General features: G+C 44.1%; 3 protein-coding genes across 3 annotated transcripts; all 3 read left to right on the top strand.

Annotated features, from left to right (window-relative positions):
• Positions 1 to 543: 543 nt before the first annotated feature.
• Positions 544 to 2,377, top strand: LOC121191591. Its single transcript, XM_041052804.1, has 6 exons — positions 544 to 701; positions 1,169 to 1,314; positions 1,660 to 1,724; positions 1,818 to 1,982; positions 2,064 to 2,168; positions 2,246 to 2,377. The coding sequence occupies exons 1-6, from the start codon at positions 585 to 587 to the stop codon at positions 2,284 to 2,286; spliced, it is 639 nt and encodes a 212-aa protein (XP_040908738.1). The 5' UTR covers positions 544 to 584; the 3' UTR covers positions 2,287 to 2,377.
• Positions 2,378 to 3,327: 950 nt separating this feature from the next.
• Positions 3,328 to 13,076, top strand: LOC121192132 (saxitoxin and tetrodotoxin-binding protein 1-like). Its single transcript, XM_041053699.1, has 17 exons — positions 3,328 to 3,490; positions 3,609 to 3,757; positions 4,030 to 4,115; positions 5,074 to 5,199; positions 5,452 to 5,571; positions 5,741 to 5,769; positions 9,006 to 9,137; positions 9,256 to 9,404; positions 9,712 to 9,797; positions 10,137 to 10,262; positions 10,529 to 10,648; positions 10,821 to 10,912; positions 11,365 to 11,513; positions 11,821 to 11,906; positions 12,294 to 12,419; positions 12,650 to 12,769; positions 12,942 to 13,076. The coding sequence occupies exons 1-17, from the start codon at positions 3,365 to 3,367 to the stop codon at positions 12,989 to 12,991; spliced, it is 1,872 nt and encodes a 623-aa protein (XP_040909633.1). The 5' UTR covers positions 3,328 to 3,364; the 3' UTR covers positions 12,992 to 13,076.
• Positions 13,077 to 14,388: 1,312 nt separating this feature from the next.
• Positions 14,389 to 18,390, top strand: psmb4 (proteasome 20S subunit beta 4). The gene is made up of 8 exons (XM_041054112.1): positions 14,389 to 14,545; positions 15,722 to 15,848; positions 15,924 to 16,003; positions 16,475 to 16,621; positions 16,752 to 16,833; positions 17,136 to 17,252; positions 17,838 to 17,926; positions 18,230 to 18,390. Exons 1-8 carry the CDS (start codon positions 14,427 to 14,429, stop codon positions 18,240 to 18,242), a joined length of 774 nt encoding a protein of 257 aa, XP_040910046.1. The 5' UTR covers positions 14,389 to 14,426; the 3' UTR covers positions 18,243 to 18,390.
• The last annotated feature ends 344 nt before the right edge of the window (positions 18,391 to 18,734 follow it).

Here is an 18,734-nt window from a genome sequence, read left to right as displayed (position 1 = left end):
CTGGGCTTCAGAGCTGAGCGAAGACACACGGACCCAGCAAAGACAAAAGTCCTCCTCTGATCCTCATCAGGAGATCGACAGGTGCAGCACTCCATCAGTGGCTCTGCAGCTCTGGCTCCCTCTGGTGCTCAGTAATGCACAGCACAGGCTGTGGGTGAGTGTTCTTCTTCTCACAGCCCTGGTGGAGAACAGAGTGTTAGCTACTGCAGCAGTGATGGCAGAGGTCAGGCTGTGCCTCAGCTTGGATCTGAGCTGGACTGAAGCTTGAACGCTGGCCTGTGCACTCAGTGGATTTCTGTGGCATTGGCGTTCAAGGGCAGTTCAATTAATTAATGATTGATAGACAAAACCAAGAGTGTTGTTATAAAAACCAACAACCACAGCGACCTTGAACTCCTGTTTGGGCAGACAGAGAGATTCAGTGGCAGTGAAATACTGATCTTACCCAACACCGAGGAAAAATCGCTGTGATGTAAATGATGGAAAAACCCAGAAGCATGTAACTGTGCCAGCAGCAGCAGCACGTATAAAGGCCGAGTGGCTCTGTGAGGCTCAGTCATCATCACCTCTGAAGCTGTATCACCATGAGGCTGCGGTTCGGCCATCTCCTGGTCGCTGGGTTGTTCCTGTGCTGCTCGGCTCTGACGCCTGAAGAATGCCAGCGCTCGGTCACACCTTTGTCTCTCGCCGACCCCCAAATGGTAAACCCTCTGAACCCTCCGAGTCCTGCCGGGACTTTGGGTGTCGTCAGTAGGCGTAAGGACTGAGGATTAAGCCTTTCCTCTACCTTTGTCAGGAAGTTCTTCTGGTTAGAGTTGGTAGAACTTTTGGTACTTTTGTCTGTAAGAAGCTCAAGTTTCAGTATCTAAACAAAAAACACGTTATATTTTAAAAACTGTTTGACCTGACTTTGAGGAATGAATGTGTTAATCTGCAAAAAAAACCGATTTCCCACTCAGTAAGTCTGCGGATTTTAAATGTCTGAACACGGGCACCCATACAAGAGGTTTGTCTGAGAAAACTGTGACATCACGCACGAGACCGGACCGAACCCTGACCCTGACGCCGACCCCGACCCCGAGCCCTGTGCTTCAGTATTCAGCCCTGCTTCCGTTCATGTCAGCCGTGTGTGTCTGCCATCACTAACTGCTTCGATGCCTGTGTGCAGATGTTGGGCAGGTGGAACTTCTTGGTGGGTTACACTGACCATGAAGTGTTTAACGAGATTCTGAAAATAACCGACAGTTCCTGGCTCACCATCAGCGCGTCACCGTTCAGCACCACTGAGCTTGTGATGTCTGAGGAGAACAAGATGTGAGTCGATAACACACCAACTGCAAAACATACACCACATCATTCATTTAGCTTTTATCAGGAATAAGAAAACATCTGAGGGAAGAAAAGAAAAGAAACTATGGATCAGAACAGTGATGTTCCTGTGAACTGTTAGTCTCACTGAATGTAAAAGATATGTGTATCACACCTGTGTCCACCTGTGTGTCCACCTGTGTGTCCACCTGTGTGTCCACGTGTGTCCACGTGTGTGTTCGGATCAGACTGCTTTCTGACTTTGAGAAGGAGGGTGTCTTTGTCCTGTCCCTTTAACCTCACACATCTTTCATCAGCTATGAACTCACCTGTCCCTCTGTCTTTTCCCAGAGGTGGGAAGTGCTTTGGTGCAATGGTGAACGTGACCATCGACGGCAACACCGCAATAACATCACGTAAGTTCATTGATCTGAGACAGCTAACAGCTAGAGAAATGCTACCTGTCAGGTGTCTTCCTGCTTCATATGTTTGTGTCTTTGTGTCCTCAGTGGCTAACGTGACCTCGGTGTCCCGCCTGCTGCCGAGCTGTGACGGCTGTCTGGTCTTCAGCATCAACAGCACCGCCAGAAACATCGAGAAGTTCCTTAACTTCATGAACGTCAGCTGCGCTGTCACAGAGGATTCATTCACCGTGCAGTCGCTTTACCTGATGGGTAGGAAGGAACCAGTCACACAGAGAGAATAACCCACTCTGTGTCCAAAACACCAATCGGTTTTCCTCTTTTCGTCTCCAGGCAGAGAGTCAGCGGTGAAAGATTCAGACCTGGAGCATTTCAAGCAGCAGGCGAGCTGCCTCGGCTTCTCCAGAGAACCAGACTTCCTCTACGACCCAGAGAAAGGTGCTTCATCTGTAAACCTCCCTGCTCAGTGGTGTCCCACAGAACTGCTGTCTTTATTTCTGTCTTTCTCTCCGCAGGTTTCTGTGTCTCAGGTGAGGGCCCCAGGATGGTTGCCTGAAGTAAAACCTGAACTGTCATCAGATACAAACATGTCCAACTGAAACTGAGGAAGTAAAGACAAAAAAGTATATGGTATATGGTCTGTGTTTTTTTATTGGGGGGGGCTGAGGGGAGGGTTCAAACGGGGGTCAGGAAGTCCAAAACGATGAGGAACGCCCGACTCATACGCACAAACAACAAAAAGTGACATGCGAAGAAACCTTAGAACCCAGGATCACGCAGCCTACGAGGAGCTGCATGATCCTGGGTTCACGAAAGCCACAAAGCTAAACAAACAAAAAACAAAAAGAAACTCAGTAAACAATCTTCATTAGGAAATAACCAGAAAGAACATGTGAAACAATGTCAGCCAAAAGACAGAGCAGAGCACGCTGCTACACATGTAAAAGGCCTAAAAGGCCACCCCACCTTCCCACACACCCCGCCCTTCACACACCCCACCCTTCACACACCCCACCCTCCCACACACCCCGCCCTCCCATACACCCCGCCCTCCCACACACCTCGCCCTCCCATACACCCCGCCCTCCCACACCCCCCACACTCCCACACCCCCCACACTCCCACACCCCCCACACTCCCATACACCCCGCCCTCCACCCAGTCAGTGCCCACAGCTTCTGGACCGTGCGAGCCGTTCATGTCCTGTGCAGCAGCTGGACCGATTAAAGTAAATATATTAAAATGACACAGCATCAGCGTTGCTCCTTTTACCCGTTTGTCTAATCGCCTCCTTCAGTAACCGATGCCAGCCTGGACATCACACCCTGAGAGGAGCTGTGCTTCCTGCTAAATGACTGCTTTTATTTTGATACTCTACATTCAGGTGAAAGTCTCTGTGCTTTTACTGCAGTGAGCTTCTGGATGCTGGGCTTGTGTTTGTGATGCACTGACCTTCTCCTTTTCCAACCTTTTTACACATAAATACAGCAAAACTGAAAACAAGCACAGAGAGCAGTCAGAGGGACAATCAGAGTTCAATAACACCGTGGGCACTGCGGGGGGAGCGGAGCCGTTATAACCTGACCGGCACAGAGCACAGAGCAGGGTGAGTTTGGTTTCTGTCTCAGAGCAGGATGCAGAGTGTCGTGAAGCGAGCAGTTCTGCTGCTGCTGGTTGCAGCGATTGCCTCCAATGCAGCGCCGACCCCTGAGGAATGTGAAGGTCTGGTTAGAAAGCCGCCAAACAAAGACCTGCACGAGGTGAGTCTGTGTCTGCTCAGTGTGGTGCCTTAGACCAGATCCATCACTGCTGAGGGGACTGAGCTGTTCATCACCAAATCATTTCACCCTCTCACTCTGACCTGTTTCCCTCCTACAGGAGTTTTTCGGGGACTGGGTTCTGGTCTGGTCTGTCTCTGACCATGAAGAAGGCTGGGCCCTGTTACCAAACGTTTCCAGTTCCCACATCGAGCTCCGACTCCTCCCAGACAACAAAACTGTTCAGTTAAAAGAGAGGAACTTGTACAAGTGAGTGTTTCTGTTATAGATTATTTTAGAGGTATGACTATATTATCCTGATTCACAGTTATCACTGACAGAGATGGAAACTGTGGGAAATACCAACAGTTAATGGAAGGAAATGTAATATCATCCAGCTGTTTACTGGCTCTGAAGGTGAACACAGAGTGTGAGGGACTGTGAGTCGTCAGCGTCGCTGTGATTTCAAAGCTTCAGCAGCTTAGAATCTCTGATAAAGACGGTTGTGTCTTTGTGTTGTGTTGTCTAACTGTGATTCTCAGTGACCAATCGTGTTACACCTTCGTCCTCAACATGTCGGCGCCCTCTGACCCCTCCCACCAACACACACTGGAAACCATCATTGCCAGTGAGTAGTGTCAGCACACACAGTAGTTACCTAACCTGACCCCATCACTCAGTCAGCTGCATTTATAACGCTGAATTCACTGTTGAGCTCAAAACAATAACAACAATAACAACAATAACAACAACAACAACAGTAACAGTTATAATAAAAACAAAATCAAATAAAGTACAGTCTCATACTGAACATACACGTAGTATTTTATGATACAGGGATGAATATTACAGTATAAGTCAAATAAAGTACAAATATAGCACACTGTGAATAAATATAGTGTAGCATAAGTAAACTATAGTATAGTATAAATAAAGTATAATGTGGTGTAAATAAAATAAAGCACAGTATAAGTGAAGTATACCACAGATAAGTGAGGTACTACAATATGAGCAAAATGTCATGTGAGTGTAAAAAAATATATTGAAAGCAGCATAAAACATTATATTCTAAGTATTATCTGATTAAAGTGTAGGAAAAGTACAGAACTGAAATTAAACGCGTGCAGAATGTAAAATAAAGCTAATATAAAATATAGTATATGAAAACTATTGTAAACACTGAGCAGAGTATAACAAACTATGCTAAAGTATAAGAACAGTATCATGTAAGTGATACACAAAACAGTGAACTATGAAACAGCATGGATTAGCACTGTGTAGAACAGTATGAGTATAATTCAGCAGCAGAGGAAGTATCAGCAGTGTTAGTGGCAGCAGTAGTAGATGGAGTTATAGCAGTGGTAATAACAGTCGCACATCAATCATCATCATCATCATCATCGTGGTTCATGTTTGTTACTGTGACAGAAGCTGCAGCGTCTCTTCATGTTACAGTCTCATTATTGTGTTATGGTTGTTGTTACCAGCACTGACTTGTATTTTGTGTGTGTGTGTGTGTGTGTGTGTGTGTGTGTGTGTGTGTGTGTGTGTGTGTGTGTGTGTGTGTGTGTGTGTGTGTGTTTTAGCGGTGGAAAAAAACGGAGTTACTGAACCATTCAATGACTCGAGTGTGTTGACCGTGTATGAGAGCTGCTCCAACTGTCTGATGATGATCTACAAAAGCACACAGGGCCAATACCTGCTGAACTACAGTAACCTCACACACACACACACACACACACACACACACACACACACACACACACACACACACAGTCATGTTACAGTCGTTACATCAGCTTAGAAACATAAAGGACCAGTTCAACATTTTGGAGAATATATTTAATGTGAGGAGTCTCTCATTGTGGCAGTTTACTCAGACAAACTGAACTCAGACAAAGTTAAAGGTTAAAGTGTGTTACGTGTGTGATCTCAGTGCTGTGTGTGTTCTGTGTGAATATCAGGGAGGGAGGGGCATCATTCAGACGTTGAGCAGTTGAAAGCCACCCACGATGATTACAGGAAACACGCTGAGTGTCTGGGATTCCCTCTGCACAAACTGTTCACCTACGACGGAGCTGCAGGTCAGTGACTTCTCACACTCTCTGACATGTTTCTGTGGATCGGAGCAAAGTCAGAAACATCTTTATGATGATAAGGATGTAGTCAGGTGGAAAGAAGATGGAGTCACCTGTTCAGCACAAACTAAAACCAAAGAACTGAATAAGGGACATGACTCTGCTCTCCTCACAGATTTTTGTCATAAGAAATCTTCTCCAGAAGTGAAGCAGCAGGAGTCCTGAGCGAAGATGATGGAAAAACAAACATCTTGTTAAAAGAGTCAACAAGTCTAAGAAATGTCAATAAAAGTAGATACTAAACCTTGAATGTGTGTTTCTTTCAAATGGCTTTGGAACAAATATAAGTAAATGTTCATAACTCTAACATTTGTTCCCAAATACAGTTATTTGGCTTTTTACATGAAACAAGCTTTGAGCATTAATACAGTGAGTCTAAGGGACGACAGTCTCTTTGTGAGAGACTTAAAGAAATCAGGGCGTCATCTGCAAAGCTATGATTTCAAAGCTTTAGAGCCAAATGTTACATATTTTTAGATTCAGTGGGACTTAGACATTCTCAGTATATCATGATCCCTCATGTCCATGTAAATAAGCATCTGGATTAGAAACTCCAGGGTTGTAATTTATGAAGTAACACAACATTGTTTTTCATCTCATAATAACATAAGCAATGTGAGTTCTCCGTAAGCAGTCATACAGTCCCTGCTCCTGAATTTGACTCCCAGTCACACTGAGCGGTCACAAAACACGGACATTTCCTAAATGTAACTATGTCCAAAGTCAGATCAAGCAAATAAGGTTTCTCCTCAGCACTGCGGCCAGGCTGACAGAGCTCTCAGCAGTAATGACTTCATGGCTTCTTTAAAAAGAAAATTCTGACGGTCAGAGACCAAACTGATCACGTCCTGCCCTGAATTAGCACAGATTTTTCTTTAAGCACAGGAACCTCAGGAACAGCAGTGAAACCTGAAACTTCTTTTATTCCTTCATCTAAACCATCAGCCTGTCTTTTCGACCTGATGCCCACCAGGTTCCTCAAGGAAACTGTACCCTTAATCAGCACCTCTCTATTAGATATGATAAATTCTTCCTTATTAACAGTCTCTGTGCCACAGTCCTGTAAAGTCACTGTAATTAAACTGCTTCTTAAGAAGCCTACTCTTGATGCAGGTATTTTAGCAAACTACAGACCTGGGTGCAAGAGCATGAACATGTGCAGGACAGTGGGGCCAAAGCACCAGGAGGATCAGACGAGTTAGTCTACTGACGTATCAAACAGGGCGATGGTCACTTTTCACGTCATTACGTACATTTGTATTTCATATTTAAAATTTAAAATTGCCTCTGAATGTGGTTTCTGTGAAAATGGGCATCAAAGCACCGTCTTTGTGTCGATTTGTCTTTCGTGAAATCTCTCGGTTGCTGCATCCTGATAACTGTCGGCACAAACTACGAGCAAAATGTGTTTGTCGTTGTGCATCATTTTTTAAAATGGTATACAACAAACGATGGCATCTTTGACCAGTCAGCAATTTTCATCACTGCAAATAAAAGTTGCAGGTCCTTCAGAAAGTTATGCCCCAGGAGCAGGGGCTTTTCTGGGGTAAAACTATCTGCCCAGAGCTAAATTTGAAACCGGGCTCCTCTGGTGTAATTGTAATATGCCACAAATGCTCCAGAGATTACACAACCACTGAGATACAGAGAGACACTGATGTTTGTGACAGCAATATCAACAAAGAATAAGACTTTAATCAAGGCTCTGTGCTGAAAAGCTTCATCAGTGTGTTTATCAGGCGAACATGTCAAAGTCTATCAGTCTGTGTGGGCGAGCGTTGGTACATTTGTCCTGTAGGATTTTAACCCTGCGACCTCGCTCCTGAGCACAGAACCAGCAGCCTCTGTGGAAAACTGCCAGATTCACATTTATTGACTCAAGACCATGATTGTATAGACATGCATGGTATGCACCAAAGAAGGGAGGCCTTATCTGGTCGCCATGACTTCCTGTTACCTGTATACCCGTAGCCCTGCCCGGACCTTACGACCTTGTTGGATTTGTTTGATGATGTCTGAGCGTTTCCAAAACACAGGTGACTTATAAGTACCTATAATTCTGTACATGGACACATCACAAGTACAGACCACCAGAGCTGCTGCTGCTCATGCTACGCTACACAGAGTTAGACTTGAGGCATAAAAACACAAGTCGCAGGTTGACAGAGTGAGTCAGACGCGAGTCATTCGTGTCCTGTGAGTGTACATGAAGACGACTACACGACTGACGACTAAAGAAAGCAGCCCCAATGCTTTCTGTGCAGACACGGTGTCAGTTTTGCCCCTTGTGCCTGTTTGCCTGATCGCCTGTTTGCCTGATCGCCTGTTTGCCTGATCGCCTGTTTGTCTGATCGCCTGTTTGTCTGATCGCCTGTTTGCCTGATCGCCTGTTTGCCTGATCGCCTGTTTGTCTGATCGCCTGTTTGTCTGATCGCCTGTTTGCCTGATCGCCTGTTTGTCTGATCGCCTGTTTGTCTGATCGCCTGTTTGCCTGATCGCCTGTTTGCCTGATCGCCTGTTTGTCTGATCGCCTGTTTGTCTGATCGCCTGTTTGCCTGATCGCCTGTTTGCCTGATCGCCTGTTTGTCTGATCGCCTGTTTGCCTGATCGCCTGTTTGCCTGATCGCCTGTTTGCCTGATCGCCTGTTTGCCTGATCGCCTGTTTGCCTGATCGCCTGTTTGCCTGATTGCCTGTTTGCCTGATCGCCTGTTTGCCTGATCACCTGGCCTTGGCCTTTCATTTCATTGCCCTTTTCGTTCTTGTTTTTCTGTACGTGTGAGCGTGTGAGTCTTGGCTTTCAGTCCAGCCTGTTACCGAGTCGTTTCTGTTTGACTTCAGAAAATACTCGCGTATATGCTGAGATGCTTTCATGGTTTTTCTTTTCAGAGTAAACCGCCTGCCTGTATATAAAGTAGCTCCAATTGGCTCCACTTCGACCAACTACAACAGTTATGAGCGACTAACAGATGAATGTGTCAGTAATAATAAACATGATGTAATATATAGATATCACACCCTGAGAGGAGCTGTGCTTCCTGCTAAATGACTGCTTTTATTTTGATGCTCTACATTCAGGTGAAAGTCTCTGTGCTTTTACTGCAGTGAGCTTCTGGATGCTGGGCTTGTGTTTGTGATGCACTGACCTTCTCCTTTTCCAACCTTTTTACACATAAATACAGCAAAACTGAAAACAAGCACAGAGAGCAGTCAGAGGGACAATCAGAGTTCAATAACACCGTGGGCACTCACACACAGTGGGCTGACTCCTGGCTGGTCAGTGGGGGGGGAGCCGGAGCCGTTATAACCTGACCCGTTTGCCTCTTCTCACTCCACTGTCCTGAGAGAGCACAGAGCAGGGTGAGTTTGGTTTCTGTCTCAGAGCAGGATGCAGAGTGTCGTGAAGCGAGCAGTTCTGCTGCTGCTGGTTGCAGCGATTGCCTCCAATGCAGCGCTGACCCCTGAGGAATGTGAAGGTCTGGTTAGAAAGCCGCCAAACAAAGACCTGCACGAGGTGAGTCTGTGTCTGCTCAGTGTGGTGCCTTAGACCAGATCCATCACTGCTGAGGGGACTGAGCTGTTCATCACCAAATCATTTCACCCTCTCACTCTGACCTGTTTCCCTCCTACAGGATCTTTTCCGGGACTGGGTTCTGGTCTGGTCTGTCTCTGACCATGAAGAAGGCTGGGAAATACTACCAGAACTTTCCAGTTCCCACATCGAGCTCCGACTCCTCCCAGACAACCAAACTGTTCAGTTAATAGAGAGGAACTTGATGATGTGAGTGTTTCTGTTATAGATTATTTTAGAGGTATGACTATATTATCCTGATTCACAGTTATCACTGACAGAGATGGAAACTGTGGGAAATACCAAAATAGTAAACACAGAAATATTTGGTTTAATGGAAGGAAATGTAATATCATCCAGCTGTTTACTGGCTCTGAAGGTGAACACAGAGTGTGAGGGACTGTGAGTCGTCAGCGTCGCTGTGATTTCAAACCTTCAGCAGCTTAGAATCTCTGATAAAGATGGTTGTGTCTTTGTGTTGTGTTGTCTAACTGTTTTATGTTTCTGTGGTTTTCAGTAATAACTCATGTTACACCTTCGTCATCAACATGACGGCGCCCTCTGACCCCTCCCACCAACACGCACTGGAAGTCATTAGTGTCAGTGAGTAGCATTAACTCACACACCTATAGTTTGTGTTGGTAATAACAATATTAATAAGAAGACCAGGTCAAACCTACAGAGAGTATAATTCAGCAGCAGAGGAAGTATCAGCAGTGTTAGTGGCAGCAGTAGTAGATGGAGTTATAGCAGTGGTAATAACAGTCGCACATCAATCATCATCATCATCATCATCGTGGTTCATGTTTGTTACTGTGACAGAAGCTGCAGCGTCTCTTCATGTTACAGTCTCATTATTGTGTTATGGTTGTTGTTACCAGCACTGACTTGTATTGTGTGTGTGTGTGTGTTTGTGTGTGTGTGTGTGTGTGTGTGTGTTAGCAATGGATAAGGACGGAGAAGTTCAACCATACAACTACTCAGGTGTGGTGACTTTCTATGAGAGCTGCTCCAACTGTCTGATGATGATCTACAAAAGCACACAGGGCCAATACCTGCTGAACTACAGTAACCTCACACACACACACACACACACACACACACACACACACACACACACACACACACACACACACACACACACACACACGTTACAGTCGTTACATCAGCTTAGAAACATAAAGGACCAGTTCAACATTTTGGAGAATATATTTAATGTGAGGAGTCTCTCACTGTGGCAGTTTACTCAGACAAACTGAACTCAGACAAAGTTAAAGGTTAAAGTGTGTTACGTGTGTGATCTCAGTGCTGTGTGTGTTCTGTGTGAATATCAGGGAGGGAGGGGCATCATTCAGACGTTGAGCAGTTGAAAGCCACCCACGATGATTACAGGAAACACGCTGAGTGTCTGGGATTCCCTCTGCACAAACTGTTCACCTACGACGGAGCTGCAGGTCAGTGACTTCTCACACTCTCTGACATGTTTCTGTGGATCGGAGCAAAGTCAGAAACATCTTTATGATGATAAGGATGTAGTCAGGTGGAAAGAAGATGGAGTCACCTGTTCAGCACAAACTAAAACCAAAGAACTGAACAATAAGGGACATGACTCTGCTCTCCTCACAGATTTTTGTCATAAGAAATCTTCTCCAGAAGTGAAGCAGGATAAGGAATGTGAAGGTCTGGTTAAAAAGCCGCCAAACAAAGACCTGCACGAGGTGAGTCTGTGTCTGCTCAGTGTGGTGCCTTAGACCAGATCCATCACCTTGGCCTTGGTAGAGCTACTTCAGCTGAGTTCTGGTCTGAGTCCAACTCAGTCTTCACACAATCCTGACAAATTCTACACTGTTAGAAAGCTCTAAGTCTCCTGATTCTCTCTGTGCAAAGCGTTTTAGGATCAATATCACTGCAACAGCTGCTGACACAGAATTAGTTCAGACGTGTGGCTCCAAAGGGTTTTCCAGACAAAACTACTCCAGGCCTTAGTCTGGATCAAAGTGGTGGACTGACCAGCAGACTTCATCTGTCAGCCTAAGGCACCCGAACAGTCTGGTCTTTGTTGACCTCCAGTGATCTCTCACGATTCATACATTTTAAAAACACAGAGAACAGACATGTCCTCTGCTGTAGCTTCAGTCCCATCTCACTCTGACCTGTTTCCCTCCTACAGGATCTTTTCAGGGACTGGGTTCTGGTCTGGTCTGTCTCTGACCATGAACAAGGCTGGGAAATACTACCAGACTTGTCCAGTTCCCACGTCGAGCTCCGAGTCCTCCCAGACAACAAGACTTTTCAGATAATAGAGAGGAACTTGATGATGTGAGTGTTTCTGTTATAGATTATTTTAGAGGTATGACTATATTATCCTGATTCACAGTTATCACTGACAGAGATGGAAACTGTGGGAAATACCAAAATAGTAAACACAGAAATATTTGGTTTAATGGAAGGAAATGTAATATCATCCAGCTGTTTACTGGCTCTGAAGGTGAACACAGAGTGTGAGGGACTGTGAGTCGTCAGCGTCGCTGTGATTTCAAACCTTCAGCAGCTTAGAATCTCTGATAAAGATGGTTGTGTCTTTGTGTTGTGTTGTCTAACTGTTTTATGTTTCTGTGGTTTTCAGTAATAACTCATGTTACACCTTCGTCATCAACATGACGGCGCCCTCTGACCCCTCCCACCAACACGCACTGGAAGTCATTAGTGTCAGTGAGTAGCATTAACTCACACACCTATAGTTTGTGTTGGTAATAACAATATTAATAAGAAGACCAGGTCAAACCTACAGAGAGTATAATTCAGCAGCAGAGGAAGTATCAGCAGTGTTAGTGGCAGCAGTAGTAGATGGAGTTATAGCAGTGGTAATAACAGTCGCACATCAATCATCATCATCATCATCATCGTGGTTCATGTTTGTTACTGTGACAGAAGCTGCAGCGTCTCTTCATGTTACAGTCTCATTATTGTGTTATGGTTGTTGTTACCAGCACTGACTTGTATTGTGTGTGTGTGTGTGTGTGTGTGTGTGTGTGTGTGTGTGTGTGTGTGTGTGTGTGTGTGTGTGTGTGTGTGTGTGTGTGTGTGTGTGTGTGTTAGCAATGGATAAGGACGGAGAAGTTCAACCATACAACTACTCAGGTGTGGTGACTTTCTATGAGAGCTGCTCCAACTGTGTGACATTGATCTACAAAAGCACACAGGGCCGATTCCTGCTGAACTACAGTAACCTCACACACACACACACACACACACACACACACACAGTCATGTTACAGTCGTTACATCAGCTTAGAAACATAAAGGACCAGTTCAACATTTTGGAGAATATATTTAATGTGAGGAGTCTCTCATTGTGGCAGTTTACTCAGACAAACTGAACTCAGACAAAGTTAAAGGTTAAAGTGTGTTACGTGTGTGATCTCAGTGCTGTGTGTGTTCTGTGTGAATATCAGGGAGGGAGGGGCATCATTCAGACGTTGAGCAGTTGAAAGCCACCCACGATGATTACAGGAAACACGCTGAGTGTCTGGGATTCCCTCTGCACAAACTGTTCACCTACGACGGAGCTGCAGGTCAGTGACTTCTCACACTCTCTGACATGTTTCTGTGGATCGGAGCAAAGTCAGAAACATCTTTATGATGATAAGGATGTAGTCAGGTGGAAAGAAGATGGAGTCACCTGTTCAGCACAAACTAAAACCAAAGAACTGAACAATAAGGGACATGACTCTGCTCTCCTCACAGATTTTTGTCATAAGAAATCTTCTCCAGAAGTGAAGCAGCAGGAGTCCTGAGCGAAGATGATGGAAAAACAAACATCTTGTTAAAAGAGTCAACAAGTCTAAGAAATGTCAATAAAAGTAGATACTAAACCTTGAATGTGTGTTTCTTTCAAATGGCTTTGGAACAAATATAAGTAAACGTTCATAACTCTAACATTTGTTCCCAAATACAGTTATTTGGCTTTTTACATGAAACAAGCTTTGAGCATTAATACAGTGAGTCTAAGGGACGACAGTCTCTTTGTGAGAGACTTAAAGAAATCAGGGCGTCATCTGCAAAGCTATGATTTCAAAGCTTTAGAGCCAAATGTTACATATTTTTAGATTCAGTGGGACTTAGACATTCTCAGTATATCATGGTCCCTCAGGTCCATGTAAATAAGCATGTCATGTCATTATCTCCTGCTTATCTGGGTCCAGGCCCAGGTCGCGGGGGCGACTGCCACCCAGTCCACGGGTGGTGGGCCGGGTGGTGGCCCAGAGTGGGGGCTCAAACCCACGACCCAGAGAGATTGAGTCTCGCGCTCTACCTAGCGAGCTAACTGGGCAGCTGTAAATAAGCATCTGGATTAGAAACTCCAGGGTTGTAATTTACGATGTAATATAACTGTTGTAGCATTGCCGTCGATAGTTATCTTGACTGATGAGCCAAAGCAGGTTCTGCCTCTTGAGTAAAATGCTGGAATTAAATTTAGAACATTATGTCGCACATATTTTGTAAAACAGCCATTCATTGTTATTTCAAATATTTTTGTCATTCCAAATGTTGAATTTAGTTTGGAAATGAATGTCCTTATAATCCAATTCATAGGAGCTGTGTGTTTCTCTGCTTACATGTCTGTGTGTTGTATACTCTGGTTGTGTCTGTGTGTTGTATACTCTGGTTGTGTCTGTGTGTTGTATACTCTGGTTGTGTCTGTGTGTCGTATACTCTGGTTGTGTCTGTGTGTCGTATACTCTGGTTGTGTCTGTGTGTCGTATACTCTGGTTGTGTCTGTGTGTCGTATACTCTGGTTGTGTCTGTGTGTTGTATACTCTGGTTATGTCTGTGTGTTTCTCTGCTTACATGTCTGTGTGTCGTATACTCTGGTTGTGTCTGTGTGTTGTATACTCTGGTTGTGTCTGTGTGTTGTATACTCTGGTTGTGTCTGTGTGTCGTATACTCTGGTTGTGTCTGTGTGTTGTATACTCTGGTTGTGTCTGTGTGTTGTATACTCTGGTTGTGTCTGTGTGTTGTATACTCTGGTTGTGTCTTTGTGTGTAACCCTGACCCACCGTGGCGCCTCCTAACGTCAGCAGCTGAAGCTTTTCTGGTTATAAACCTTCACACTGCGCTGAGGACTCGGCCTGATCCTCCCAACAGAAGTTAGCGATAAAGCTCCGCCCCGTGACGTCAAAACAGCGCTTCAAAACGACGCTGTGTCGTCACTTCCTCCAAATATTCAACATGGAGTGTGGTCTTAAACTGAGTTTCTGGGAGGACGGACCGAAGCCGGGACAGCTTTACTCTCTCCCCGGCGGCAGCAGCGGGTCGGGCGCAGCATGCGGGCCGGTCAGACACACACTGTGAGTGGTCTGCTCCGATTCGACCGGAGCTACTGGGCATTCATTTAACCCGGAGCCCCGCTGTCGGTTTCGGTTTGTGCTCAGTCGCAGTGCTGTATCATCATGGAGACGCGGCAGCTAAATGATGCTAAGCTAGCTGTTGGTGCAGTTTGAACCTTTTCACTTCTCAGCACAGACACTTCAGCCTTATTTAAGTATTTAATGAATAAAAGAGAATCGATGGTGATCTGTAATTGTAAATACCGCGGTTTGTACAGTTTGTCTCTGTTTTGCTGACTAAGTGTTAGCTGCGTTAGCTAGCAGCCGTCAGTGAGTTTAACGGAGAAAACGATTTTTTTTTAAGTTTCCAGACCTGAAAAGGTTTCTGTGCTCTGCCTCCTCTGAAGGTCAGAACTATGGGGTTTACATTAAGTTTACTGATCCTGGTTAAACATCCTTTATCACCTCACGTAGGAAGCAGATTAAACGGAGCTTTGAGTGATGTATTGTTTGTGATTATATCTGTTATTATTACACAGAGGTGGTGTGTCTAATGTTCGCTTTTCTGTCCACTGGAGAGACTGAATATTACAGTGTACAGCTTCTAAAATGAAATTACGGTTGAATCTCCTTTTTTAAAACAGTAGATAAACACAATAAATTGGCATGTGACTGGATATTTAGACTCTGTGGCTCTCTGGTGTTTTCTACCTTTAAATTCATACAAGCTCCTTAAGTCTTTTATGTTCTACAAAATTAATTAATTGCACTCACTCTGATTAGTGCTGTAGGTTATGCTTATCTCCATTATTGATTAATCCAGTGATTATTTTCTTGATCAATTGATAAATCTTGTATCCATAAAATATCAAAACCTGTGAAAAAAAATGCCCATTACAGTTTGGAGATGTCAATGTCGTGTCTGATTAACACTCGGAACAAATGAAAAAAAACAGAAATGTTCAGTGTACTGTAGTTCAAGACTAAAAAAAAGAGTCTGGAGCCATCAGGTGTGTTTCCCTAAAAATGACTCAAATGATAAACTATCTAAATTGACCAACTGATAATTCAACTAATTGTTGCAATTAAAAAAATGACAATACAACTAATTTCTGAAAAGTGATTGAAATCATCAGGGCAGCACTGAAACAGCAAACTGTTAACGAGGATGAGTGAACCTTCCCCCTCTCTCCACAGTAACCCGATGGTAACCGGAACATCGGTGCTCGGCGTGAAGTTCACAGGGGGCGTCATCATTGCGGCAGACATGTTGGGTTCGTACGGCTCTCTGGCTCGATTCAGGAACATCTCCCGCCTCATGAAGGTGACAAAACAGCAGCTGTAGATGTGAATGAATGTAATCTGTCTGAGCAGAGGTGAAGAGCTGTTTCTTTTTCAGGTGAACAACAACACCATCCTGGGAGCTTCAGGAGACTACGCCGACTATCAGTATCTCAAACAGATCATCGAACAGATGGTGTAAGCTGCTGATCTGACACAGACAGAAATACAAACACCTCTATCTCAGGCTCCACACTTTGTTTCCCTCTGGTTCAGAGTAACTGAGGGTCACTCAGTTCAGTTCCATCAAAAAGAAAGGGCTATTAGAAAGGCTTAAATTTGATTTACAGCTGCCTTGAGTATTTTTTCCTTTTTGCTGTAACGTTAGTTCTAACTTTTGGATGTCAGCAGTAGGTTTTTAGCAAACGTATCAGGGAATTTTTGTTGTCCAGCTGGAACTGACATAAATGTGATTATAAATTTCAGTAAATTCATGTAGGCCATGTATAATGACATATATTATAATTATTATATTTATCATTATAGGCCTTATTTGTTTTCTGCTGTTCTTCAGCCAGTGGAACAATGTACAGCTGCCTCTGTGTGGTTTTGAAAAGTATTAAACTGAATTTGGTGAGCGCTGTAGAAACCCTGCGGTTGTTTTGTCAGCATCGATGAGGAGCTGCTGGGTGACGGTCACAGCTACAGTCCGAAGGCGGTCCACTCCTGGCTGACCAGAGTGATGTACAACCGTCGAAGCAGGATGAATCCTCTGTGGAACACCGTGGTGATCGGAGGTTTCTACAACGGAGAAAGGTGAGAGCTGACGGCAGAGGCTGCTTCGTTTAGTCTGCTTGTGTGGGCTGTGGTTCTTAGTTGTGTTCTCAGGAAACAAATGAAAGGGGAAGATGATGATAATTAACCAGTCTGCCTCTTTTCTCTAAAGTTTCCTTGGTTACGTGGACAAGCTGGGTGTGGCCTATGAGGCTCCCACAGTGGCCACTGGCTTTGGCGCGTACCTGGCTCAGGTGAGTGAGTTGTGTTTCTCTTCCTGGATTAAAACTGCATCCACATCGTGTCAAAGTTTTGGTTCTGACTGTGACTCGTTTGTTTCAGCTCTAATGAAAGCACCGTGAGCTCAGTTTGTACGGCCCACTGAAAATCTGTGTCCGTTTATTTCCTTTGGCTCTGAATTCAGTTTTCCTCTGTAGCTGAACACAGAGGAAAGATCAGACCTGAGCATGAAGGTCTGGTACGAACCAGGCCGATTAGAAGCTTCAACATCTGCAGCACTGATCATGTTATTTTGTCTTTGTGTGTGTGTGTTTAGCCTCTGATGAGGGAGGTGGTGGAGAACAAGGTGGAGATTACCAAGCAGGAGGCTCGAGACCTGGTGGAGCGCTGCCTCAAAGTGCTTTATTACAGAGACGCTCGCTCCTACAACAGGGTGAGTTCACGGTACCTCTCCATTAACTGAGCCCCAGTGGGCCGCAGTGAAAAGCCATTTACCTTATAACTGGCAGTTCATTTATATTTCATCTCTGTAGCTGGATTACTAATCTGTCTTCAGACTTTAGAGTAACTTAACACCCCCTGAAAATCTTTGCTGACTTCCAGTGCTTTAACGTTTCACCTGGATGCAGTGATGTTCAGGTGTCGTCTGTGATGCTGTGACATCACTGTTGTGGTCACAGGTGCAGCAGAGCATGTTTCTGACCACACCCATCAGTTTAAAAATGATCACTGTGGTTTGACAGGTAATAACTGGTAACCTGAACTGATCAGGGTTAGGCCCATCTGTCAGGAGTAATACAGTGAAGTACACAAAATACAATATATAAAATTACTCTCCAAAGCCCACAACTGAAGGAGTTTTTGACTTAAGTGTGGATGAAGTTGAGCAACAGATAGATTCTTTGTCAGTAATTCAAAATGGAAGTTTCCTTTTTTCCAAAAACGAAAAAAAGAAGAATAGAAAACACTGATGGCATCGTCGTTACTTTATTTACATTACCTGCTTTGTGTGCTCTAGCATGAGATCGCCATAGTGACAGAAGAGGGCGTGGAGATCATTGGTCCTCTGTCTTCTGAAACCAACTGGGACATCGCTCACATGGTCAGGTAAGGTCAAAGGTCACAAGAGGAGGTTAGAATCAGGGGGCTGCCTTCAAATGTAGAATAGAATAGCCTTTTTTGTCATTGTACAATAAAGGCTGTGGATTTAAAAAAAGAGTTCACACACTGTGGCACTGGCTGCACACTCGCACTGTTCACAAAGAGTCTTAAAAATACATAACTGATTGTTTTTGGTATAATCTTTAATTTTTAGTTGGTTGGAGTTTATCCCAGAGTATGAGCATCACAGATTTGACTCCTCTGGTATCACTTGTTTTGACTTGTGCTTCTCTTTCTGTTTGGTTGCAGCGGGTTTGAGTGAAGATCAGCTGTGACTCATGAAGCCTCGCTGTTTGTCTGCTGCATCAGAAACGACTGCTTACATACAGCTTAACTATCCCAGTTTAGGTTTTTTCTTATGTTCATTGTCTCTTTTGTATAATGGAAAATAAATGCCATAAATCGAAAAAGTATTGTTTTTCTTTTTCTTGTACAGACGGGGTCATGTTATTTACACACTATCTCACTGTATTTTATATTATCTACAGTTGGATAATACTGTTAAATAGTGATTTAAAATTGCTGGGTGCACTGATCAGCTTTTTGCACATTAACATTTTGTGGTTAATGAACATTTTTGTCAAATGTCAAATATTTTTTATTTAATTGCAATCCACATTAAAATTCTTAGAGTTTCCTGTCAAAACAGTTTAACTTCCCCCAAGAACTTTAAGATAAAGTGGACATTTGGTTATTTAGTCATTAAAATGAAAAAAAAAAGATTTTGGCTTTTTATTAATACAATATGCACTTG

The sequence above is a fragment of the Toxotes jaculatrix genome, chromosome 13 (assembly GCF_017976425.1).
Source record: "Toxotes jaculatrix isolate fToxJac2 chromosome 13, fToxJac2.pri, whole genome shotgun sequence".
NCBI lineage: Eukaryota > Metazoa > Chordata > Actinopteri > Toxotidae > Toxotes > Toxotes jaculatrix.
This window is presented reverse-complemented; position numbering and strand designations above follow the sequence as displayed.